At 44.8% G+C, this 26,661-nt stretch overlaps 1 protein-coding gene across 1 annotated transcript in view; it reads left to right on the top strand.

Moving 5' to 3' along the window:
- RGL1 (ral guanine nucleotide dissociation stimulator like 1) overlaps positions 1-26,661 on the top strand; it is a 77,139-nt gene that overhangs the window by 48,256 nt on the left and 2,222 nt on the right. Inside the window, exons 5-17 of the mRNA XM_074597601.1 lie at positions 3,927-4,111; positions 7,429-7,550; positions 8,184-8,399; positions 12,215-12,318; positions 13,496-13,580; positions 15,981-16,070; positions 17,503-17,589; positions 18,754-18,786; positions 20,284-20,405; positions 21,263-21,352; positions 23,388-23,574; positions 24,928-25,164; positions 26,394-26,508. Coding sequence (XP_074453702.1) covers positions 3,927-4,111; positions 7,429-7,550; positions 8,184-8,399; positions 12,215-12,318; positions 13,496-13,580; positions 15,981-16,070; positions 17,503-17,589; positions 18,754-18,786; positions 20,284-20,405; positions 21,263-21,352; positions 23,388-23,574; positions 24,928-25,164; positions 26,394-26,508 — 1,673 coding nt within the window. The remainder of the gene's footprint in view (positions 1-3,926; positions 4,112-7,428; positions 7,551-8,183; positions 8,400-12,214; positions 12,319-13,495; positions 13,581-15,980; positions 16,071-17,502; positions 17,590-18,753; positions 18,787-20,283; positions 20,406-21,262; positions 21,353-23,387; positions 23,575-24,927; positions 25,165-26,393; positions 26,509-26,661) is intronic.

Here is a 26,661-nt window from a genome sequence, read left to right as displayed (position 1 = left end):
AATAGACCCGGAGCCACTTCATCCATGTGTTTGAGGATTTGAACTTTAAAAGCCAAGTGCCTGATTGTCATGAGAGCACAGATGCTCTTTGAGCTGACACACCGGTGTCTCTAACTGGATACTGGTGGTTAGAGGCTTTTACTGGGAGTGTGGCCCCCCTTCTCTTTGTGGACTATCACTGGGAGTATGGGATAGTGTGATTGCATGAGGGGTTGTGAGACAGGGTTATTGGAATAGGTGTGGGGGAAGGTTTCTGTAGCTGTGAGAAATACGGCCATTGGAGGGCCAAGCTCTCACAGCTAACTGCACAGCACAGCCCTAGTTAGCACCTGCAGGATGGAATAGGGCCTGCCGCAAACCAGGGCTGCTGGTGCTTGGTCATCTCAGCTGTTTTTCTGATGGCAGTGGAGCCCGTGAGATCTGCTTCCCTGCAAAACTGTGGTTCTTCTCTCCCAAACGTCTGCCCCTGTTTTCCCTGACAGCAATACCTGTAACTCGCCTCTCGTGCCTGCCACAGCGTTTACGACTACTGCCTGGAAGAGATTTGAAATACAGGGATGGTTTCAGTGTTGCAGAGGAAATGTTCAAGCCTTCCTTTTCTCAGGAAGTTTAGGTGTTTATTGCGCCTCTTATTCTGGAACAAGGGGCTTTTTCCCTCTCATGTCATGTCCTACTCTGAACACCACAGTAGGTGATGACAAGACATGGCCATGGCCAGTGTGTCGTGTTATGTGACCACACACAAAAGTCCTTTTCCCTAATTTCTCTGTCAGCTCAGGTAAACAAAATTCTCTTTAAAAAGTGTTATGGTATGTCTTCCCAGCCTGTAATACGTGCTGTGGCCAATGCTAACTGGTGCACCAAAATATACATGCTGATGTACCAGCATATTGCTATGGAGAACCAAAGATCTCGGAGTCTTTCCTGTAGCAGAAAAAATAAGTTGATGATTATTTTTTTACCCAGGCTTTAATTTTCTTAAAACTTGAAGAAATTTGGCTACTTTCCCAGACTTCTTCAGTTTTTTCCACACTTAGTTGAAATTCGTGAACAATATTGTGATTTCTGGAAAATTAGAATTAGTTGTAATAATTGCATATTGTAAGCCTTATTTTCTTATGAAATCAAATTGAAATGATGAAAAATCCCTGCTAAGACAGGTTTTAAAGAAATTCCTATATGCATACATTTGTGCAGTATCTAAGTACCAATCTAATAGGTGGGTGTGGATTAAAACCTGCATAAACCTGGAAAAGTAGATAAACAGATCACTTCCCTCCATTTCAGGCAGGGTGGAAACCACGTTGATTCATCAGCTCTGGTTTCCCCTCGCCCCCCTCAGCCTGTAGAGGGATTGTCCATGGGCACTTCTCTGCAGTGGGTGCCTTTTTAGCTGCATGTGTCTAAGAAGGTCTGGGATAACCTTCCTGAGCAAGATCCCGTGCTCCTATAACTCCTTAAGCACCTTTTCCTGCACCGCCAGCATAACCAAGATACCTTTTTGCATGGTATAATTTGACAGCCCCTCCTTGTCTTCAGGCTAAGGGTAAAATCAAGATTCAGCTGATATATTTTTGTTACGCGTTTCTTCCTAAGATTAGCAAGACCAATCTGTGTTCTGGGTTCAGCTATCTTGGCGCTTCAAGCTTGATAGCGGGCACTGGCAGCAGAGTGCTGCCCGTGCTGCACGTGTCATGATTAGGGTTTTATCTTCACAGAGGAGGCATCTCACTAACTCTGTGTGCTCATGCGGGTTAGATTTGGGCTTAGACTGCTTTTTCGCAGAATCCAAGGTTTCATGAACGGACAGTCTTTCTCCAAAGACAGCAGATAACAAGTAATAGAGTGTAGAGGAATAGGCAGCTTCAGGTTGGTCCCCAGCCTCGGCAGCAGCAACTGATGGGAGGAAGGGCACCAAAGGAAGTGTTTGATTGAGTACTTCCACTGAGAAGCTGCTACCCTGAAGGAGCCACCAATACCATGTTTCCTCCCTGCTATTTTCCCACAACATCCCAGGGAGCTGTAATGGAGCAAACATTGCAGCCTCCCGGGGCCACAGCTTTTCCCACTGACACAAGAGGGAATAACGACATTATGTTCTGCTTTTAATTGTGTGCGTAATGTCTGGTACTTATTCAAACATGGTCACGGTAGAGCTAAGCAAAGATACTTCCACTGATTAAACAAAGCATAACTCCAAGGTAATTTGCAAGCCTGGCTTTGCTAGCTTGACAAACAGTGCAATGCAGGGAAATAGGATCATAATGAATGCTAGTCATAAAACCACATAATTTTTTATCTGAGGTGCTGGCTTTATATACTTGGGAGAGGACTATTTCTATTACTATTGAGTACAAGGGATTAGTGAGACTTGGTGGAATGAGTGCCGTGACTGGGGCGCTGGGCTGGAGGGCTACGGTCTGCTCAGGAGGGGTGGGCAGGGCAGGGGAGTTGGAGGTGTCGCACTGTAAGCAGGGGAGCGGTTTGATTGCACAGCCCTTACAGTCAGTGAGGATGAGTTTGAGAGCCTCTGGGTAGGGATTAGCGGGATGGAAAACAAAGGAGAAGTTGTAGTGGGTGTCTACTACCGAGCACCTGGCCTGAATGGAAAGAATTGTGCTATAGGCAATTAGGAGAAATGTCTGGATCGGTGGCCCTTGTGCTTATGGGAGATTTCAACTTCCCAAACATCAACTGGAAATATCATACTGCTGTGACAAACAGGTCTTGGAAAGTCTTGAAGTTTGTAGGAGATAACTTCTTGTCACAGGTACTCAGTGAGCCAACCAGGAAAGACGCCCTCCTAGACTTGCTGTTTGTGACTGGAGAAGCACCAGTGAGGGATGTGATGGTCGGTGGCTGTCTTGGACACAGTGATCATGAAATGGTTGAATTTCAAACTTTCAGTGTAAGGAGAAAAAAGGACAGCAGAGTTGCTACCCTGGACTTCAGGAGAGCAAACTTCCAGCTATTTGGGAAGCTACTTAGCAGAGTACCCTGGGAATCTGCTTTTGAGGGCTTAGGAGTCCGAGGGCAGGTCAGTCTTTAAGAACCGCCTTTTAGAAGCACAGGAGCAGGCAATTCCACTGTGGTGCCAGTCAAGCAAGCGGAGCAGAAGACCAGCTTGGCTGAACAGGGAACTCCTTGTGGAGCTCAGAAGGAAAAGAAACTGTAGGATCTCTGGAAGTAAGGTCAGGTGTTGCCAAAAGATTACAAAACTGTGGCTCATTTGTGCAGGGAGAAGACACAAAAGGCCACGGCTCAATTGGAGTTGAAAGTGGCCAGCGTTTCAGATAATACGAAGGGCTTTTTGAAGTATGTTAATAGCAAGAGGAGGTCTAAAGAAAACATTGGACCAGTACGGTTGAAGATGGTCATCTGACTCATAAGGGTGAAGAAAAAGCAGAGGCATTCAATGCAGTTTTTGCCTCAGTCTTTAGTAATACTCATAGACCTTGGGCTGCCTGGTCCCCTGAGTCAGACAACCACGAGTGCGGGAAAGTGACATGCCATTTGTGGGCACTGAAGTTTTAAGGCACCAGCTGTATCAGCTGAATGTTCACAAGTCCATGGGCCCTGATGGGGTTCCCCCCAGACTACTGAAAGTGCTCGCAGAGGTTGTGGCAGGGCCCCTCTTGGTCACCTACCAAAGGTCTCAGGAGTCTGGCCATAGCTGGATCCGCTGGTAGGAAGTGCAAATCAGGAGCTACTTCAGTGAAGTCCCTGGCAAAATCTGAGTGACATCTTGCTAAGACTCCATGCATAAAAAGAATAAATTAAATACCTTGCTCAAAAAGGCTTTACACTGCCTTCACATGGAGTATGAATGTCTCGGTGGTTTTATTCTTATAGTAGACACAGATACACATGATTTCGTCAATACATGCTATATACAACCGGTGTGTTCTCTGTGTATTTGCCCTTAGTGCAACAGCATCAATCTTACGAGCCTGGCTCGATCAGTGCTGTGAGGATTTCAGAGAGCCGCCCAACCACCCATCTTTGCTGAAGTTGCTGGATTACCTGAAGGCGAATATGCCTGGCTCTGAGCCGGAGAGGAGGGCACAGAGCCTCCTGGAGCAGTTCCAGAGCCAAGAAGTGGAAAATGACAGTAAGTTGCCTTTCCCTTCTCTCTTTCTGTTCTCCCAGGCTGTATGGTACCACAGGGATTTATGTGCAGTACATTTCATCAACTCTCATGCTAATCAGCAATATTGTGAGGCTCACCAGTGACTTTATTCTTGTTTCTTTTTTAAAAAAAAAATATCTCTGTATGAGGCTGCAGGTTCCGTGTGGGATGAAATAGCGGTACAGCGTAGGTGCCTATGCCTGTTCATTCTAGGGTGGATTGGGAACTCCAGCACTTCTCTAATATTTAGCCAAAGCTTTGAGATTGCTGCAGCCATGAAGTGGTTAATTGTCAGCACGCTTCCCATGTCATTGAATAAACCACACAGCTGCTCTTTAGCTGATCTTCTCATTTCATCCCCATCCCCCTACAAAAAGCCCAAACCAACAAAAAGCAAAATACAGAGCTGTGAAAAAATACAGCTTGAGTCACAAGCATGGTTGTCACGAAGCGTTTCTTCCTAGTTACCGTCGTGTCAAAGGAAGTGTGTGTGGCTGTTTTTTCCTATTTGAGTGGCCGGCTGCTGGTATCCAAGGACAGAGGAAAAACTTACGTTATTGGGGGTCACAATCTACTGAAACAATAGTGAACTGTAGTAACACAAATATGCTGTGTGCAGCGTCAAGCCTGACACATACCCTTATCCTGGTCAGAAAGCTTCCTGTGGCAGAAGCTGAAAAGTCATAGGAGCTCACGTAGTGTGTGAATGAGAACTAGAATCAGCTTCCAGCTTCGGTAGAGGGGTGAGAAGGAATAATTCATGGAATAAAGGATAAAGGAAATGACGGGGAAAAAAAAAAAAACATTTAATCCCATAAAAATCATGTCTGCCGGATGTTCCAGAAATACCATGTCAATGCATAATACTGTGAAATGCCAAATTAACTCTGTCATTAACACACACATAAAAAGGAGTACGCACAGAGCCCAGGCGTTTTCCTTACTGAATGCAGGTAAGCGAACAGGGTTGCTAACATGTGCCTAGTGATGTCCTTTCCTGGGTTTGGTTCCCACAGGGCAAACAAAGCAAGCACACGAGAGCTATATTTGGGTTCAGCTGCGGTTCAAAGGGAGCAGAAGTTCCCAGCAGCCCTGTTTCTGCATTTCTTTCCTCAAGCAGTAGTTGTAAAGCTTCTTTTCTGAGTTACAGATGGGTCAGTTTGAAGGACAACATTTTCCAAATTGTGGCAGAATAGAGGCTGTTAATGAGAATAAAATAAGAAGGGGAGCATGCAATCAACCTGTGGGGTCTGCAGAGAAGAGTTTTAGAGTTGTCACTTAATGAGAGCTCCATCTTTGTTCATTTAATTTCAAAACTCTTAATGTGTTGTCTGCAGTCAAGACTTGCTGATCGCTATTGTTCTAAAGCATTCATATCGTGTTATGAATTTACAAATTTTGATCTTAATTGTACAGTTTGATTTGTGTAATCAAACCTCCATTCAGTGCTGGCATCAGCCATGCCAGTAGATTAGATTGCAGTACCAGAGACGTAGATAAAAGATTGCAGTACCAGCTACACAGATAAATCCATAGAGGACAGACAGCCCGGGCTCAGCGCTTGCAGCTCGAGTGACACAAAGCAAGGCAAGTCCGAGAGTGCAAACTCAGAAGGGGCTCGTGTTGGCTCTCGGTGAAATCAAGAGGGCAGCTGGGCTTTGAGAGGGCTAAATGCCTCAGGGCGGTTTGAAGATGATGAGACACTTGTGTACAAGAGATTCCAGCTTCTTGGGGAGTAGGGAGAAGTCTGGTTACACACTTATGAAGGTTAGAGAAAAAGGAGAAAGAGGCATGAAGAAAGAGAAGGAAAATCTTGCATTGCACTCCAGGACCTGATGTTAAGGGCGCTGTGAGGTTTTGAGTAGGGTTGTAACTCAGTGATGAGCATTTTCAGTTGAATTTCCAGAGCTGAAAGGAAAACGAGGGGTTACGCAGCCAAAAAGAGACAAAAGTGTGACTCTTGTAACAGTTCAGTAGAAGTCAATTTAATTATGCGTATTGTTACAGAACAGGCACAGAAAAATAAGGCCTGAACAGAGATCTCCATTTATCGCGTTTAGCTCTGTCAATAAATTGTGCAATTGGAATGTACAGATGGAAATCTGGATACAGCCTGTAGTTATAATTTGTTACATCAAAACTAGCAGTTTGCATTGATGATTAGGTTTTGCTAATTAAGAAAGAAAGGAAAAATGAAGTATTTTGAAAAACAATGATGAAATATCACTTTATCTGCTTTTGTTGCTTTAATGTCTGTTCTGCTTTGATTGGATATGAAATATTGCACAACATACTCTGGAATGCACTGCTTGGTTTTGTTAATGAAATCTCCCTAGTAGTAAACTCAGGACTTTCCTTGCTAGTCTTCAACAAGTCTGTGGTTTTTTTTCTCTTTCTACTTTTGGAATGACTGTTGCCTTACAGTAAAAGGGATTAGGAAGAGGATTTATTTTCAGGGATTTTCTGTTTGACTTCCTCCTCTACCATGGGAAACAAGGGCAGATTTCTTTGTGTTTTAATGTGGCTTTGTTCCCAACCTGTGAGAGCTCAAGGTGACATGGGAACACCTGTGAAATCCCTTCCTTCTGCACTGGATGGGGTCCCTCGATGAGGACGGCTCTCCTCTCTCACCCCTTCCATTCAGAAGCAGCGTTCAGCTGAATGCTGTAGGTCCTCAATGTATTCCATTTCTGGGAAAAATCCCCGGAAAGGGAAGGTGAGGGATGCTGGAACAAACTCTCTTCAGTATAGCCCGTGAAGGCACAAATGGTGCCAAGAAAACCTGATACCTCTTTTTATTTCCACACACGGGAAATAAAATCTGGATATAAGAACATTCCTAATGCAATATTTTGGGGGTATAATTCATCCCTTTGCATTTTGTTTTTTGTGGTTTGGTTTGGGTTTTTTCCCCTATTGTAAAATGCATAAATATTGAAAAGTAGATCAACAGAATTCTGCAATGTTAATAAGGAATTTTTATTGGGGGGGTGGTGGTATTTTTCTTTCAGAAGAATGGTTAGCGAATGGGTTAACCCACTTCTCGGCTGAGAGACCCTGAACAGTTCAGTTCTCTCTAACTCTATTTCTTTCTCTTCCACCTTTTCTTTGCCAATTTAATCTTCTGCTCATCGTCTTTCTCACTAAAACATGCAGCACAGTGTGGCCATTGTATCAGGCAGGACCCTTTGGGCATTCTGCTAAAATACATACAGTGATGCTTTAAAATAAACAAACATCTGCTTTGATTCACTGTTTGTGGTATAGATTTATTAAGTCGTGTTTTCCATCCTGGACAGATGAGTTCCATAGCACTTCCCCCTGTAACCTGTCTGATGAAGAGGAACCGGAGATCGGTCCAGAAGAATTCTCTTCTTTCCAAGAAGACCTTGTGGCTGAACAGTTGACTTACATGGATGCGGTACGGAGAGTATACGTACTACTTGAAATGCTAGGGGAAATAGTGCTGGCCTTCTAAATTATTTTTTTTTTAAAGTTATGTCAATGTAAATATAGTGTTCCAGAACAGTCTGTTGTTGGGGCACAGCTCTGCTTGGTTATCCAAACATGTTTCATTCAAAGGGCTTTTTCCTTCAGTCATTCTGAAGGTTTGGTTTTTTTAAAAAATGTATGCAGTTAATGTATACTGTGTAGCCTGTTTTGCAAAGTTTAGTGTTTGACACCTGAGAAACAGCACATTTTGACTACATTGCTGCCTGGCCTAAAGATGTATAAGTACATTTAACTGTAGTGGTCTCATTTAGTTTGTCTGTATCAATCTCCTTCAAAATAACACTATATAAAAAATTTTCCCCTTGGTTATGCAACTGTTATAAAGGTGTCTCTGATTTTCCCAGCTAAGAGTTTTTTTAGGGCATCAAGCCTATAAAGAGCATGCCAAAGCACATATTTTAAATTAAGAGAAAACAAATATTTACCTTTTAATACCATATTAGATCTAGATCCAATTTGTACCAAAACCATGCATTTCTTCTTGTGGACAATAGAGATCCAGGAGAATCCTGCTGACTTACACACCTCTCTCTCACTCCAGAAACTTTTCAAGAAGGTTGTGCCCTACCACTGTTTGGGATGCATCTGGTCACGAAGGGACAAGAAAGAAAACGAGCACCTGGTACCTACCATCAGAGCCACCATCTCTCAGTTCAATGCCGTTACCAAATGTGTTGTCAGCACTATCCTGACGAGCAAAGAACTCAAAACGCAGCAAAGAGCCAAGATCATTGAGAAGTGGATTCATATTGCACATGTAAAGCATTTATTCTAGACTGTTTAAAGTTTCTTGTGTGGGGACTGTGGAGTTGAGGGAGTTGGGAGGGGAGAAAGGGCCTGTGTGCGTTGGTCCCAGGCCAGGGAACATACTAGCTCTAATTCTTTCTATTTTTGATTGACTTTCTCCGTAATAGCAGATGAGGTATTGCCCTTCCTCTCCTGAGTTCCTTCCCCAGCATGGAAAAAGGGTTGATGCTTGTCTCTTCACAGGGTTGGGAGTGGTAGTTAATGGGTGAGGCAGGTACCATGTCTTGCAGATAGGGAGTGCCATATACTTGATGATGTAACATTTATGGTAAGATAGGTATAAACTCAAACAGTTCGCTTTCCTAGGAAGAAAATACTGCTCGTATCAGTGAATGAAGTGATGGTTGATATCATGCAAAGGTTAGACTTGTTTTTAGAGGCAAGTTTAACAAGAGTGGAATTGGTCGGGCAGTGGTGCAGGCACGGTCAAAATAAGCTTTGTGCTTACCTTTGGCCCTTCGTGTTCAGCCCATGAGCATCACGCTCCCTCTCCTGCATCTATGAACACCGGTGAGAGCTGGCATAGGGTATGGGGGAAGACAGCACAACTGTTTGTGTTTTCATACATTTTTATATATTTGTATGTATATATGAACGGAAAGTAAATACAAGGTTTTAAGTAAGTGCAGGCAAAGCTAACATTACAGGAAGTAGCAGCCTCTTCCACATGGAAAAAATGAAACTGTTGTTTCTACTCTTTTGTTTTGAAAAATTCTTGAGGTCGAAAAGTTGTTTGCCTACTGAGATATTCAGAGTTTATATTAGGTACACAGAGCAGCGGGTTTGGAGGGGTGAGAGGTGCAAGCACTGACAAGAAAAAATAAGTAGAGCTACAATATGGTAGTGGTCCCCCCTCGTCTTCTTACCTTTCTGCTTTATCCTTGTCTCACATGTTTCTTTAACACATTTTTACTCTTTGCTTCAATTCCTTTGTTGTGTAGCAGATTAGGTGTTTCTTAATCTTTGTGTGAAAGGGTTTTGTGTGCCTTTTTTACATAACTCTAGTTTGCTAATTTCTTAGATTTTTATCTTTACTATAATACTGCAGCCTTTTTAACTCCCTTTCAGAGCACTGGGCAGCTGGCACTAAACTAGATCTCTCTTTTGAAGAGAACTTTAAAGCACTTTTGTATAGATGTGTGTTGACTTTTGTTTTAAGAATCACATGGGTTCTTTCTGCGCTATACAAAGTAAGCAGTCATAAAAAGCTCAAGCCAAACAGAGGCTTCCCAACCTTGCCAATGCACCTCTGTGCTTCCAGAGGCACTGGTGTTACTCCCGGCACCTCAGCTCCAGCGACTGCATGGTTCAGGAAACTGGTATGGGGAAGTCATCTTTCACCTCTCTGTTGGCACTTACGTCCGCCCATTTTTGTTATCATCTGATGGCTGCTTTATAGCCCGTGTGAATGGATTAGGAAGTTTGATGCCTGGTTCCTGTGTGCAGATCTTGAAGTTGCAGAGGGTACTAGCTAAAGGGGCTGGTACCTTTAGCCTTTTACCCTCCAGACCGGTCCACAGTTTGGGTGAGCAAGTATGAAGCATCTTCCAGCTCGTCGTGGGTCAGCGGGAAGGCCCGGAGAGCCAGTGCAGGCACCACGCTCATCGTACTTGCTCTGAGGATGGAGAACTTTGTTCTCCACCTCTGTTGATTCAGTGCTTCTCCCTTACTTAATTCATACACATAATTAAATACTTCAGTCTTAGCTAAGCACATGAAAAATGCATGTGCATGCTCTACAAAATAATTGCACATGTAGAACAGCTAGTTGCTTATATACTTAGCTGCCCACTTCTGAAGAAAGTTGCTTGCTTTGTGCATGCAAATGAGTGTTTTGACTAGTTAGATGCCTGAATTAGAAAACAATCCGCTCATTAAAGTGCAGTTATTCACTGACAGCTAAGTCTGTAACTTAGCAGCATGGAATTCCATGTTTGTTATCTGTTTGTGACTTTTGGATCCAGTGTCTTGGTTTACAAGACAAACTGAATACTTTTTCTAACTGCCAGCCCTCTCTGCTCCACCTATATCTAAGGTTCCTGAGCAGGAGCAGCCAATTTCACTCACGCAATATTTTCTTTAAAAATAAGAAGTAAAAATGAAATTATTAATATCCTATTATGCTCAATATTTTTAATCAAAGCTGCTTCTGCACAGGATTCTTTCTGGTTTTCCCCTGTGATGGACACAGCATAAACCAAAGTTACTCAAGCAGTCTTAAAAATTCTTCCTATATACAAATGGAAGCCTGCTAAAGTTTAGTCTGCAGTCAGTTAAATCATTGAGAACACAAAATCCAATATTGAATTTCTAATGTGCTTTAAATTATGCAACGTGCAATTAAGCCAAGATGGTTCCAAATTGGATCTTCCAGTTCAAACTCCTGTTGCATTTGAAAAAAAAAAAAAAGAAATGCTAAGAATTTGTGCCTCTAAATCTATGTTCTCCCCAGCCTGAATTTCAAGTTGAACATAAAGAACAAAGGATCTCCTTCTCAAACGTGCCAGTCTCTGAAGGAGAGCTGTTATGTGGCTTCTTTGGCCCCGAACCACGCAAAAATAACTTTCAGGTCTTGTGTGTCCTACCACGTGATCTTGAACTTGGGCTTTATCTAGCCTAATCCTTCCAAGTTCACAAAGTTGGTTTTTCTTTTAGATAAATAAATGGGAGTAAATGTACTTGCCTTAGTTGTTCAGCCAATTTTAATGCAACTCGTGAACAGAGTTGCTGATGCATTAATGTCTGACTTTTGTTTATGCTGAGGTTACTTTACATTTGTTCAGTCCTACAAAGGAAATAGATTATGTGTGTTTTCACTGTAAGGATCCTCTACGTAATCAGCATTATTAATGTAATAATCAGCCCCATAAAAATTTGCAGAAGCAGAACTGCAGTTTGAATACGTTCTCATCTACCTGCGCCAGGTGATTGGCATGTGTCTGGTCTGCTTAATTTGCATGTGCAGACACCTGCTTGTGAGAGCTCATGTGTGCAAGAGCTTCTCGGGTCTGTGGTGCCCGTGCTCTGGTTCATCAGCCACCAACAGGTTTACGGGAGTTCCTTGAGGAGCCACAGGCCAGACTTTCCCCGGCCACTCCTTGATTTCATCTGCTTTACCAGGAATCTTTGCTATTTTTTTTTTGAGAATTAAGTTTTTCAGTGTCCTTTTCCATCAAAGCTTTTGCCACAGAGCAGCTGCATAAGAAGTGTCTGTGGACGAGTCTCTGTTAGGATTTGATCCTAACTCTGGAAAAGCTGGCGAGGTTTTTCTCTTCAACAGTGTGTGCATACTTGAATAACAGGTTATTCCTTTGCATGTCTTTATTTTTAATTGACACTTAGATGATTGAGGGTTTACATTTTAAATACCATATACAAAGAGGCAAAGCCTGGTTTTTACCCTAAAGGGTGAAAGGGATTAGTAACTATAAAGAGCTTTTAAATAAGTGTAACATTTGTGCTTTTTAGCCTGGCTTCATGGGCCCAGTTCCACTTTTATTTTTACTAGGAGAACTGGAAGCTGTAACACTGCAACATCACCGCAAATACATGAAAGTGAGGAAAACAAGATACAAGTGCCAAAGCCCATAAAGTGCTTGGTGGCTGGAGAGGGGAGTGATATTTTGGATGCTCGATATTTGTACAGCTGCCTGCCTAGCAGTGAGAAATGTGCAGCGAGCAGGACACCGGTCAAACAGAAGAGCACTAACCTATTAGTAATGCTGACATTTAATGCTCCTGTATTTCTAACCGCTCCTTTCACAGGAATGTAGGATCCTGAAGAATTTTTCCTCCTTGAGGGCCATCATTTCAGCACTGCAGTCCAACTCCATCTATCGGCTGAAGAAGACCTGGGCATGCGTTCCAAAGTAAGCCTCCCCCTCCACTCCTCTGGCTAGCCCCTAACAAAGGCAAAAAGCTCACTGCTCTTCCTTTTCATCTTGTTCTCTGTCTTCCCATTCTGCTCCTTCATGGACGTCTGTTCTTGTAGAAGAACCTCTCACTCCTGTGAGGCTCAGATTTCTTTTTTGGGTCTGAGTGCTGTGAGGCCCTGTTTCATATCGAGGGGACAACCTGCCCTCAGGGATACTGGGTCTCTTCTGTCCTTTATAGCATACTGGATCTTCCACAACCTATTTTGAAAAGCTACGGGACTAGCTACCCACCCAGCTCACGCACACCGCTCTCAGAACGTCGACAAAAGGGCACCATGATACTTGCCTGTCGTCTTCTCTCCCATGAAGCTGGAGGAGGTCCAGGTTGCTACAGACCCTCTTTAATCCTCTCGTGGTCCTGATATTTCCTTGAAATATATCCCCAAACTACAAATTCCAAATCTGTATCAAAGGCAACAAACATTTTTTACAGGGGAATACCTTTTTGTGCAACCGGCATATTTACTGCATGCCGAAGAGACAGCAGAAATCCCAGTGTAGGAAAGATGGTGTTCTGCTCATTCACTTTGGGAAGAATAGAATTTCTTTCCTTTGCGTTTGATAAACAAAGAAAAATGTCACTCTGCCACGCAGTATAGCTCTGCGCTTCCCCTAGAGAGAGGTGGGTCTTTCCTTCCGCTGCCCCAGGTTCCTCTTCCTCATCAAAATATTGCCATCTTGTGTTTGTAGTGTTGGGTAATAGAAAGGGACTCGTACACTTATGTCCTTCTAGCTTTCCAGAGCGCATGGAACAGGGCAAAAATGAAGTACCTAAGATACCTCTCAGAGATATTGTTCTCTCCCTTTGTACCCATTTATCTACTTTCTTACAAAAATCTCATACCCTGCAGTGCGACTGAAAACCCTGCTCAGGGTCTGTATACCCAATGGCATTTCTTTGTGATGCTGTCAAATACAGACTGACTTTACTGGGAGCACCAGAAGATCCCAGGAAGGTTCCTAGTAGATGTGCAGCATCCCACTGGATGCATTATGGTGGTGTTATCTTTTATATGCCCAACTATTAACAATTCATGAGAAAAAAATAGTAATCTGATATGATTTAGAGCGCTTACTAATAACCTAAATTATTTAATCTTTTCCTGTACAGGGACATAATGCTGATGTTCGACGAGCTGTCTGATATCTTCTCAGACCATGACAATTATTTGACAAGTAGGGAGCTACTAATGAAGGTGAGAATTAGCTGGAGTTGCAAGGCTTGTGATCTCAATCAAAGCTGAGGTTATTCCTTTTTCTAACCAGCTGCCAGAGCTTGTCTCTCCCTGAACTCGCGGTATGCGGGGCGTCAGGGAAGATAGCTCTGGAAAACCTGTGCTTTTGTGCTGGCGTGTGAGGTGATTTCCTTGTTCCTGAAAGAACCTACACTAGCATTAGCCCGTTGAGCTCAGATATCACACACAGCAGGCTGCAGCAGCGCAGATTTTGTGTGGATTTGTTCACAAGGCAGCAGTTCAGGACCCCTTGGAGCCCCTGGAGTTGAATGTCACGCTGCTGTAGTTCAGTGACTGGTGACGCTCCCTTGGGCACGGTGATGTCTAGCTCCGGAATACCTGTATCGTACCTCTGACAGCACTGGGGCCACAACCGAGGGAAGAGGTGCCGCATGGTGTAATTTTACTGAGATGAGCACTTTGGCTTTATGCTGCTCTGTATAGAGATGAACCGCTAGCTTGGGTTCCCTCTGAGCACATCCAGAAAGGCTCAGGTCTGCACCAATGAGCGCAGAGACACTCCCAACAAGACTTTCAACTGGGCTGCACCACTGTAGTACTTTTGACTTCACTGGAACAATGCCACTCAGCTTCAGCTGAGGAATTAAACCAAGATGTTTATCCAACTATCCCCTACCTTTCTTGGAACGAGAAGACAGGGCTGGGAATTTTGAAGGAACAGGCTTCCTGCTCTGTGTGTGGCCAGATGGACAACAAAGCAGGCTCTGTCTGATCCGGTCCGACTTGTGTGCTCTGCTGGGTGAACCCCAACAAGCTCCAGAGCTTGAAAGGAGTGAGGAAGAATAGCAGGGAAAGGCTATATTCTGTAGAAACTAAGGAATGTTTGTGGCAGTTTTTTTCTGTTTACATAAAATTTTCTATAAACTGGCTAACCAGTTTACTTTTTGGCAGTTCTATCCAGTCAATCTGGCATTTGTACCTTACCCTTGGTATCTGAAACACTGGGTTTTGCTCAGGAATGATGGGTGAAAACATGCAAACCAGTCAGTCTCTGTTTTGTTTATCATCCATTTATCAACATCTGTAGCTAAATTTTAAAGCAAGTGAGACAATAATAAGCGTAGAGGGGAAAGTGTGTGCTCAGAACAGCTTATTTAACTAAATATTAATAAGACAAAACAACAGTTCAATCTGAGCCCAGACCTCCTGGCTCCCAACAAATCACACTCTCCAGCTGCCGTAAATAGATTTGCAAAACATTTTGAAAGCAGTGAAAAGAGAAAAATCTCACAGAATACCTAGAACCTCTCTCCTACTTCTTGTCTTGGACCGTTTCGTAACAATTTGAGGATTAACGTCCACTGAATCCTTAAAGTCTGTGTTTTCTTTCACTATAAATAGTCTCTCTGGGGAAGCCGTGTTTGACCTTGCCCATCCATCCTGCAAACTGAAGTGCGGAGCAGACAAAATGCCGTACGGAACAGGTTGGCGGGCACAGAGAGGGACCGCAGTGTTCTCTCCTCCCCAAACAGCGGCTGTAAGCTGCAGTTTCAGCCTCTGTGCCTGCCCACTGGCCGCTGCTAGACAATCTCCAGTTTACCTTTCAGTATCTCAAAGACATTGAGACAACACTCCTTTTGCATTTGCTCCTGTTTTTCGGCCAAGGAAGGAAATACAGTTTGAGTGATCTGTTCGTTAACTCTGACTGAGAGAAGTAAATATTGCAACGAGAGGACCTGTACAAGCGCAGGCTGTTGTCTTGTGCCTCTTAAAAAACACTTTGATAATGATTCACTCCCAATCTATTCAACCACTGGAAAAAACAGCAGTAATTCCAAGCACCCCACATGGATCCAGGGAAATAGAGGCTACAGATCTGTTGTGAAATAGCTCACCCATTCATAGGAAAGTTTGAATTGTGGAGATGAAAACCTATTGCTTCCATTTCCTGCGTGGTTTTGGGTTAGTCCATAAGCCACAGAGGGGAGTTGCTGGATTTCTGTGTTGCAGCACAAGAGAAACAACAAAGCATGACATAAGATGGAGATGTTTGCTTGTAGCGGTCCTGATTAGGAAATTGAACAGAAATCATGAGGTCAGGAGCCTCAGGATATAATTCAGAGAAGCATCTGGACACCTGAAGTATTTCTAAGCTTCTCTGATTTAAACTCTCAGGAGACTTCCAACAGCACTTAGCTTTGGCTGCAGTAGAGCTATTGTGCAGAAAAATTCCCAATCTGTGTACAAGTCCCAGAAAATTAGCATGTGTACGTATACATGCGCGGACCTGCACAACAAATATTTTTGCCTGTTTAAATGTATTTGCAATTATTTTACACAAACGTAGTTGCCAGCTTCCCACTTAGCTCCTCCATTATTTGTCTTCTCATTCCCTAACAGGAAGGAACATCCAAATTTGCAAATCTGGACAGCAGTGTGAAAGAAAATCAGAAAAGGACCCAGAGACGGCTGCAGCTTCAAAAAGATATGGTATGTCTCGGGTCCTTTTCCTACCCTTTTTTGAACCGGTAACCCTGTTTGGTCAGTTATATAAGAAGCAAAAATCGAGAAAAGTATTTAACAAAGCGAGCGTGCAGTAGGTAATGCGCCTGAATGTGCCCTCTGTCGAGCAAAACAATCCCATCGATGCTATTGATTGACACAAAGCAAGTCAACCGAAAGGTTTAGACTGAACATGCAGTCAGAATGCTCGTCCCTGTAAATATACGCCCAAAGCTGTGTTCCCTTATGCTATGGATCAGAGCAAGCAGGCAGTACCCTCTGTGTGTATACAATGTGCATATATATACATAATGTGCATATATAGACAAGCCCACGCAGACATACGTCTGTATGCATAAACAATTCCAAAGGGGGATCAGTGCTGCCCCCAGCTCGCGCTGTGCGTGCTGTGCTGTGCTGTGCTGCCGAGCTGCAAGCCCTGTGGTTGTTGCAGCCATCCAGCCGCCCTGCGCACCGCACTGCTGGAGCAAAGGGATACGCAAAGCATCGGCGCAGCCAGTGCCTTCAGTGACGTAATGCTGGGAATGCTCAAAGATTTCGGGATTCGGTGGATGTACGCAGGAACCACGTTACGTCACCTGGCACCAGTCTTCCCTTGTCCCCTGCTCGGGATAACTGGAACGCAGGCTGGGTGCTGCTCCCGTCCCCACTTGGATTTGCCTCACATCCCAATGAGCTGTTTGGGATGGACGCTGAGCCAAGGGCTTGGCCTTAGTTTCAAGTCTTCCAGAAAGTTACTAAACCTGTCATATAAAAGGGTAACAAATGATTGATGAACATAAACATGTGTTCATGATTTTCAACTGTCCTGTTTCCATCCTATGAGAAAGAATTCCGTTACCTACTTTTGCTACCCTTTAGAGAGAAATACGGGGAAAGCCACACAACCTTCAGGTAGTAAAATACATAATGTAAATACTGGAATTTTCGTGATAAAGAAAACTAGCTCTGGCCAGTGCAGAAATCACATTTGCTTTTAAACAAGCTCATGAAGCTTCTGACATACCAGCTTGAAAATTGCACAGACTTCTACAGAGATTGCTTTGTAAAATATGTCCGGTTTCCAGTCTGCTGGTGAAAATGGCTTTTGTCTCACAGTTGGCAAAGATTTAAAAGGACAGGGGGAGAGGAATCTGGGATAGTGAGGCAAAAGTGCTGAATATGATTTCTTGTTTGTCTGTTTGACTGGAAAAAATACGGATCCTTTTGGATGGTAGAAACAAGCATTTCCTTCACCAGTGTAGAAGCAGCCGGAACTCTACGACTGCTAGCAACCTCCAAAGTTTAAGATTTGGTTAAGCAGACTATTTATTTCATTTCCTTATACAGGAGTATTTTAGCATTCTAATTATTACCATTTCTCAGTCAATTAACCCAACATTGCTCTGATCATTTGCAGGGAGTAATGCAAGGCACGGTGCCTTACCTTGGTACCTTCCTCACTGATCTCATCATGCTTGACACAGCCCTGCAGGACTACGTTGAGGTAATTTGGAGCAATTTTTTGAATCCTAAATATCCTCCCTGCCTTCCCAGTACTGACTGTGTCTGTTCACCTATCTTCTACTGGGCTCTTATGCAGCTCTTAAGAACAGAGGAATCCGTTCTCAAATAAAAGGAACCAACATGCAGTTTTATTAGCAACAAAAATCTTGCGTGAGCTTGAGTGCAGTTGTCTCAAGGAACAAGCTTAGCATTGTATTTTGCCTTGTCTTCTTAGGCTAGAAAATGTGAAGAAAGCAGGCTTTCCATTATTGTGTTTTATTTTTCTAAAAACAACATTTTAGGTGTAAAGATTTCTGAGAATAATTGGTAAAATACACAGAATCATGAATTCAGCTCTTCAGACTGATCACTGAAGTTGCTTCAGTATCGACTCAGACGCGACTGAGCCCTAAAGTGATTAAAGACATGTTTTTTTTAATTTCTCTTTAGCTGAACAAGCAGGGGCAACCCATCTAGAAAAGGAAGGGAAAAAGGATTGCAAGAGAGTCTGGTCGTTTAACAGAGACTGAGGATGGGGCCAATTTTCAAAAATGTTTGTTTCAAAGGTTTTCAAAGACCTTTGAAAATTGGCCCGTTACTGGGGACGCCTGAGGAGCCACGCTGCAGGCGCTTAGCCTTCGTTGTGCTAGTGTTGGTATTTATGATAAGAATGGGCAAATACACTTCCAGACCTGGGAATGGGTTTTCTTTGGTTGTTGTGTTTTGCAAGACTGCACCAAAGCAGGCCTGTGTAAAGTTGCTATATATCCATGTTCTTGTTGGCAGTTTCCCTTCTGTCCATGCCTTGTGTTGCGTTGGTGTTTCTGAAACTTGCTGCGAATGCTGATGAACTCAGCACAGGCAAAAGACGCATTTGTTTCTTGCATTCTGCAGAGCTCGTCTCCACACGGCTTTATGAGCAGCTTGTCATGGGCTGTTCTTCTTGGGCAGATTGCCATTTAGGCCATGGGGACAGAGATCCTCCGGAGACTCAGTATATGAGTGCTGTGGTTTATACCAGATCTGGAAACAGGTATTTTTAGAAGGTCGTTACTCAGGGCAGTTCTGTGCTTTACATTAGCCTTGCTGCTTCATCCTGTTTGTGATTAAATTCAACTGAGCATGTGCTCTTCTACTCTGATCTCTTCTTCCTTCCTTCCAACAGGGTGGCCTGATAAATTTTGAGAAGAGGCGAAAGGTAAGTTGAATGTTCTGTGATTTTTAGTTCACTTATGCCCTCTTCTAGAGCATTCTCTTGGTGAGGCCTGCTGTCTTTGTTCAAGCATATACAATACCCACTAATTTTAATGCAAGTTTGTGAGGAAAGAATACATCCCCAAAATGCTGTGAGCTGCTGCCAAACTGTAAGGAGTGGTGCAGGAAAAGAACCTATTTTTTAGATGTGTGCAACAGGGGAAGAGGAGCTGCAGGCCACTTCCATGGAATTTCCATCTCGGGCATGCACATTCCCTCCACTGGGTGTTCATGGGAATACGTTACATGTGTACATCCTATGTGCTGGGAGTCAATCAGACCTGGTGGCGTGAGATCCTTGCTTTCCAGAAGGTACAGTTTGTAAACATCCTCCTGCTGCTGCAGTAAACCCTTTGTAGGTAAAAGGCTGCAGAGAGGGAAGTAGGTACACGGCACTCAGAAATAAATGCTAGCAGTCCTTCCTTTCAGGCTGATCCTTGATGGTCAGAGATAAGTAATGCTATGTAGGAGTAAAGGTGCTGGTGTTACATGTGTCCAAATGAAGTCGTGCCAAATCTCCACTCTGGGGTCTGAAAGCAGACTTGGATTTGGCTGTGATGGAGCCACTTCCTTCCCTTCACTGCTCCCAGCTCTACGAACCGCTCTTGGACTTGCCTTGTACATACAACTGCACAGCTCCAGATACTCAGAATGAGGTACATGAGCTTCTCCATGGTCATCAGTCCAGCTTCACACGGACCAGCGGCAAAGCTGCCCTCTGAGCCGTGCCGAGTACTCAGCTCCATTCCCGCATCCTGGCTCTATCACACCCTGCTCTGACACAAGGGGGGGGTTAGGAATTATTTTGGCAAAGCGAGTATGCAAGTGGCATTGCAGAAGAGCAGCGTGTTCTAGTCACAGGTACTAAGGGCAGCATTTTACATTCCTCTGGTGCAAGCGTGAGCACACAAAGCGCAAAGCCAGGGAGGATCAGACTCTGCTTTCACCCCAGGCATCCCTAATTATTATTGCTGCCTGAGAACCACCTAAGTACAGACCGTGGTTCTTCTCTGGGAGCCGGTCTGGCCAGCGAGGGGGTGAGCAGGGAGGGCAACCTTGTGACCCTTCCCTACTCCTGTTCCTAGAGGAGCAACCGGCAGTGCTGCCGTTCGGTGGGTTTGCACTACTGTTACGCTTCGGGAAGGGCTTGGGAGAAGCTCTCTGGTGAAGTGTGATTCCTCATGTTTGTCTTCTAATTTGTGTGTGTCTGATAAAATGTTCACATTTCAATGCACATTACAGATGCTGAGGGGAAAAAAAAAACCTGCAAGAACCAGTTTTTCAAACAATGAAATAGTCAGTTACTCAACTGAAACTGAACTTCAGGTCAAACTAAGTTTGTCCTGGGTCTGTTGTTGCATGTGTTTAGTATATGAATGAGTCCGTCTGGCTTTATCATGTTTTCTAATTAAAACTCCTATTTGATTTTTTTTTCCCTCAGGAATTTGAAGTAATTGCCCAAATTAAGCTCTTGCAATCTTCATGTAACAGCTACTGCATGACCCCAGACCAAAAATTCATCCAGTGGTTCAGGAGACAGCAGCATTTAACTGAGGAGGAGAGGTAGGTTCTCCATCCAGCTGGGGAAGCTGGCTTTTCTTACCCCACTCCCACCTGCGGGTAGGTTATGTCAGCCTTTAGCCGTCCTCTTACAGGAACCCATACACGGCTGCTCCAGGAGAGTGGGAACACAGCTGCCTTCTGCTAAACAGCTGTAGAAAACCTGTTGAGCACTTAGCAGGGTTGAGTTTTGAGATTGGAAATCAGGCTTCTGGCTTTGAAATACGATAGTCTGTTGTGTCTGGGGTGTCTGTATGGCCAGACACACGCTCAGAAGACGATCCTAAGGGAGGTCAGGATGCAGTCACTGAGCGTTCAGCTGGTGGATGCGGGCTGCAGGTAGCCAAGGCAACGCCGAGCTCGCTGAGAGCTCACCAGATGAATGTCTCCTGGCGCTGGGGTGGGTTTGGCAGCCCTGCTGAGTTCTGCGCTACTGCACGCGCTGCTAGACCAACCCACGGCAATGGCGGCATTTAATGTCTGCACTGGGTATCTGAACACCACTCTGCTGCACTGAGTGTAAACACAGATACTGAGCTGCAGTAAAAAAAAAAGTCAGCTTATCCAAGATTCACGTGTTAAGTAGTTTCTTGATTTTTTTATTTTTTTAAAATAAAATTATGAATGTCATCCCAAAAAGCACCAGTTTTTAAAACTATTATAAAGAAGCAAAATATCCCCTTCACTATGGTAAAATATGGACAGAGCTACGTTCCTTTGTGTGTGATTGCAAACTTCTGTGCAGTGGGAATAACTGCAGGTTTCTCAAATTTCTTGAATGTTGCTACTTTGATATATGTAGTTAATTATGTTATATGTAGTTATATGTAAAAATTAACCCAGTGTCCTCTGTTGTGCAGTTACAGCCTTTCGCGTGAGGTGGAAGCAGCTGCTGACACTAGCACCACATCACCCAAATCTCGGAAAAGCATGGTGAAGAGGATCAGCCTGTGAGTACAACGAGGCAATGGGCACTGGTGTATTAACATGAACCCGACTAAATCAAAGAAGCAGTACTCATTTCACCAGCTGAAAACCCTGGCTGGGGATCCAGAGCGCTGCGTTACTTTAAGGAGACAGCATCAGCTAGAAATGCATACTTCTGTCTGAGGCTGTCCCTTTCTATTGTTAAAAATAGTCATGGGAATTATTAATGATGAAAGAGATTAGAAACAAACAGGCCTTCCCAAGGTGTCAGAGAAAGGACCAATTTTAGCAGTGGATTATAAATTCAATATTTATTGTGTAATAACTTCCCTGAATGCAGTAGCAAAACGGAGCAAATGAGGATAAAGTCTGGCCTATTATTAGTCTAATTTGCTATAGGCATGCAAAAATTCCTTGCAGGATTTTAATATGAAAATTAAGGTTAGCAAAAAGGCATTTGATAATGGGAACAATCTGCCAAACTGCCTTCAAGTTAGAGAAGGAAAAAAAAGTCATGGGGACACAGTCCTATTTAGTCTGATAGCAGAAAGCTTCAAATGGGAGGCAGGTGGAGAAGAGGGCCAAGCAGCTAAGCACACTCGGGAAACAAGATACTAGCACAAATTCACGGGAAGCTGCAGGGAATGAAAGCGGAGAGCAAGGACCAAGGTTAAAATATCATAAAGGTGAGAAATTTGAACCTGGTGCACGAAGAGGTATGAAGGGACTCCCACATACCAGTGGCATGATCAAGATGAGGGGGGAAATGATGAATTTAACAGCAGTATCAGACCTTAACTCCTTTCCTGCTTGGTTCTTGCACTTAGTCTCCTCGGAATGGCCAGCAGCCATTCACCTCCTGTCAGCACTCCTGCAGGTTGGGGTCTGAAAGAATAGATGTCGTTAGTCGAGAGTTTTGAGTTCTGATACGCAAAAAAATCCGGGCAGCTGTTTGGAAAGTGTTTCGGTTAGTCCATTCGAGTTGGTGGTGACAGGCTATGAAAGCGTGCGCTTTGAAGAAGTCCGTGCCTGAACGCTCAGTGGCCTCTCATTTGTGTCTCCCTTGGCGTGTGCGTAAGGGTTGTCACTGCGGAGCACAGACTTTATTCTCTTGTTCTTGACTGCGCTTCGGTGCTGTAGTACTGTAATTTACCCAGTGGAGTTTGTTTGCGCTATGCAGTCTTTGTCTAAAGAATTGTTTTGACTGCACTCTGAATGTATTTCGCAAATTAATACTGTAGAAAAGACTGGCCTAATTCATCCTGGAAACACTGAGTGACACCTCTCCAAATTGTTTAACTTGTTAACTGCATGCTGACATAGCATCTAATTCACCTTGCTTCTCTACCTTACATATTATAACAGTTTGTTTTCTTTGACACTCCTTTAAATTTACTTGGCCTGCATTTAGAAATGAGTCTTGGAGAGGGAGAGCCTGTAATTTACACTTTCTTGTCATCTCCTCGTTGTGTACGTGTCTGGTTAGACACTTGGAGAGAAACTGGTATCTGTGGCACTCTTACTGGGTGGAAGAATTTGCAGTGGGGAGGAATTTGCCTTTTGAAGACCTTTGCCCGGTGTATGGCCCTGCATTACCCTCCCTGCACCATTTCCCTTCCTCACGGCGCCCGAGTAGCTCCTGAGCTGCCTTGTCTCAGAGGCAGCGGGCTGTGGCAGCAGCGTGCCCGTGGGGCCAGCTGCCATGCTGCTAACTTGCCCCTCGTCCCTTGGGTTGCAAAGGCATCAGGCTTATGATAATCACATCCTGGCAAGTGAGTCTGAACATTTAACAGCCTGAAGAGGCGCCTCATTTGTGACGCCGGGGCATTAGCTCTGATTTTTGCCCCGCAGGCGGGGGGTGCGCTAGGTGATGGGGGGATTGTCTTAGTGTGTGACGAAGGCTCTTGACAAACAACATGAGGAAATGCAAACAACAGGCTGCTCCAGATAGGAAAACAAAACGATACATAAGGGTTTTGAAGCAAGTGACAGCTCTGCTCAGCCCAGCTCTGTTCCGTTTCCACTGACTGGCTGTTAACGCTTTCTTTTCTCTACCAGACTGTTCCTAGGCCCCGAGGTGATCACCCAGAGCACACCCATCAAAGAGCAACCCAAATCTACTCCGGGTGGGAGCTCTGGTGAAAGCACGGACTCGGCCAGTGTTTCGTCCTGCGAGTTTAACCACTCTGAATCTGAAGACGTCTGCATCACGCCCATAGGCACTCCTGAGGAGTCTCAGAAAAAGGTACGCCCTGGGCCTTTTTGCCAGCCTGTGACAGTGGCCATGCTGCAGGCAGGCCCTCGGCGCCGGCCCGTGCCTCTTGGGCTTGCTTTTAGTGGAATGGAGAGACACTAGAAATAAATGCGTAAAAGTGCAAGCAATCCAGTCAGAATTTTTGCACAATCCCTTCTGACTGAAGCTCTCCTTCCCTGAAACCAGATTTTCTTGTGGTGCCTGGTTGTGGTTTTGGTTTAGATGAGGCCCTGGAGAAGCACGAAGTTAATTTTCCTTCCCGTCCCTTGTCATGCTTTTTGAGAAAGATGGGGCAGGCTGGTGGCATTTCTACCTTTGAGCCTGTGGGAAGTGGGGTGAGGAGCCTGAGCATCACACTTGCTCATGGCATATGGCAGCATGGCACTAACAGTGACGTGGACACGAGGATTTATAAGTCCCCCACCAAACACAAATGAAGCAGGGGATGGGATCAGCTGAAGAGGAGCAGGTGAGGGTTAGGGTTAGGATGTGCCGATACCATCCAGAGAGACGAGCTACACAGGCAGGAAACCAGAAGGGATCCGACGGCGGAATCCACAGGGACATCTTCCCTACAGACTCTTCCCTTTTGAACTCAACTGTGTAACTGTATTGGTGAAGCCATTTTTAGGGATGTTTTGCTGAAGAGTGTCATGTTGAGGTTTAGATAATGGATATTTTAAATTAAACTGTACTAAATGTTCTTAAACCAAAAGCAAGATGCCCCAGACACCAGCATCCATAAATCGTTTAAACTGTTAACCCGGAGCCGTTGTTACGGTGGGTGTGATAAGCAAGTTGGAAAGGGAAGATCCTCTCAGCAGTTTGTGAGCGCAGCCGATGAAAGGCAACACCCCGAGCAGCCGGGGAAGGACGGGGGCAGCTTCCATTGAGGAAAGAATATCGAAGGAGAAGCTGCAGAGAGGGAGGTGTATGTGTATTTTCACTCGTGTAAAGGCTCCATCCCAGTGCCGGAGCAGCGGTGCCCTGGTGCTCTCTGCTCTGGCCCGGCCCAGGCCCCGGCTGGTTGCCCACAACTGGAAAAATCCAGTTGTATCTGCTGCCACCTCCTGGCCTGCTCTTACTGAGAGGCAAAAGCCAGCAGTGCAGTGTCAAGCACACCAAATCAGAAATAAGTTTTCATTAAAATGGTGAAATTAATCAAGTGAAGCTCACTTTTTCCAGAGGCAAGGAATGCCACTGCCAGCCTGCTGGGCAGAGCGCCGTTCATGGAGGTCTTGTACCTGCCTTCTGCTTTCTCGAGTTCTTCCTCCAGAATGATGCACACAGACGTACAAAATGTCCAGTTTCTGACAGTGCTTTTCTTTTTTTTCTGTTGTGTAGCTCTCTGAATCCTCCCTCTCCTCCAGTTCTTTCACCATTTCCACGGACCCTTCCTCGGTAGTGCGATCTTTAGTCTCAGCCCCTTCTGTGCTGTACTCCAGTGACTCGTGTTCTGTCTCCGTGACATCGATTACCTCAAAAGCACTGCCTCCTGTTTACAACCAGCAGAACACAGACGCCTGCATCATCCGCGTCAGCGTAGAAGACAACAACGGCAACATGTACAAGAGCATCCTGGTGAGTGGTGCGGAACAGCGAAAAGCGGTTATCGTTGGTGATGTTTTCATCCAGGGCGAGTTAAACAAATGGTGCTTTTAGTTTTGAAAAGGCCTATTCACTGAGCTGACTAATCAAACCTGGCTTGAAAGGGAAAATGACGGCTGTTACAATTCAAAGTACGTGGCGCATGGTCGAATGAGAGGTTTGAAAATAGCAGCTTTGGGGAAGTTTCTGGTCTTGAAATCAAAACTTGTAATTTAGCAAAAAGTTCAAAGTGAAGCATCCTGATCCAAGTGCAGGCCTTCCTGCTCCTGCCCTTCTGTTTGCACTACCTGCTTTTTCTCTAGCTCCGAGTTCGTGTGTGAGTTTTGACACAGGATGCCACGTGCCAAACTGCGTGGAGAAGCTTTCCCCAGGAGCTGGTTTCTGGAAACAGGGAGCTGTACGTGAGGAAGATGATGCAGCTTCTCCGTGTGGCGAAGGCTGCCAGACCAGCAGCAACCAGCGTGGAGGTGTTCCCCTCGATGCTGGTTCCAGGGAGGGATTCTGGCAGGGCCGGGCCAACGGCAGAACCTGAGGGAGGCTAGCTGCCGAGCAAACACTTCAGGTCCCTCCGGGCCTGGGGGAACAAGCACACGAGGGGGGTAGTTCTTAGCACGTTTAGCTACCTGATTTTAATGGTCTGACCCCAAATTGTGAAGAGCCGTTCCCCGAGGGCCTCACAAATTCGGGTACTGGCGAGACAAATCTTCCTTTTGACTGCGTGAGGCTCTGGAGTGAGCCCCGTGTCTGCTCCGGATGCACAGCGCTTCCACAGCAGACAGTAAACCCAGTTACAAGGCCAAAAATCTTTGCAGGATGTCAAGGAAAGTATTTAGCAGAGGAGACTGCAGATTAATTGATGTCTGCAAACAACAGATGGGGCAGCTATTTATGTGGATGTTTATGGCTAGGGAGAATAACGTCTCATCTCTCTAAGTGTTTGCTCAGGAGAGCAGACACCGTGATTTACTGCTGTCTCTTCTAGTACACTATCCGTTGTCTTGAACTAAAAAACCACCACTGCCAAATGTGACAAACACCATGGTTTAGCACCTACTACTTTGTTACTGTTCCATTACATTTTTTCAGTTCTCTGAAATCTTTCCCAAGACCAAGTGGTCTGCAAAAGGCAGACCTTGGCTGATTATTAAATCATTATACAGAGTGAACAAGCAGAATCTCTCATTGCAACTCTATCTTTCCAGCTAACTAGCCAAGACAAAACTCCTGCTGTCATCCAGAGAGCTATGGTGAAGCACAACCTGGAATCTGACGCAGTTGAGGATTATGAGCTCGTACAGGTCATCTCTGAGGACAAAGGTAGGGAAGCAGAACGCTGCCGCTGCTGCTGCTGCTTGGAAAGTTCTGCTGGGTTTTGAAGGAGAGAGTAAAACGTGAAGCGCCATTAGAACTGCCAAGGGCATGTTGCCGCAGCTGCAGCCGGGGACCACCCCAGGCAGCGCTGGCGGCAGG

This window comes from Larus michahellis, chromosome 8, assembly GCF_964199755.1.
Source record: "Larus michahellis chromosome 8, bLarMic1.1, whole genome shotgun sequence".
Taxonomy (NCBI): Eukaryota; Metazoa; Chordata; class Aves; order Charadriiformes; family Laridae; genus Larus; species Larus michahellis.
Note: the sequence above shows the minus strand (reverse complement) of the source record. Positions and strands in the feature narration are given on the sequence as shown.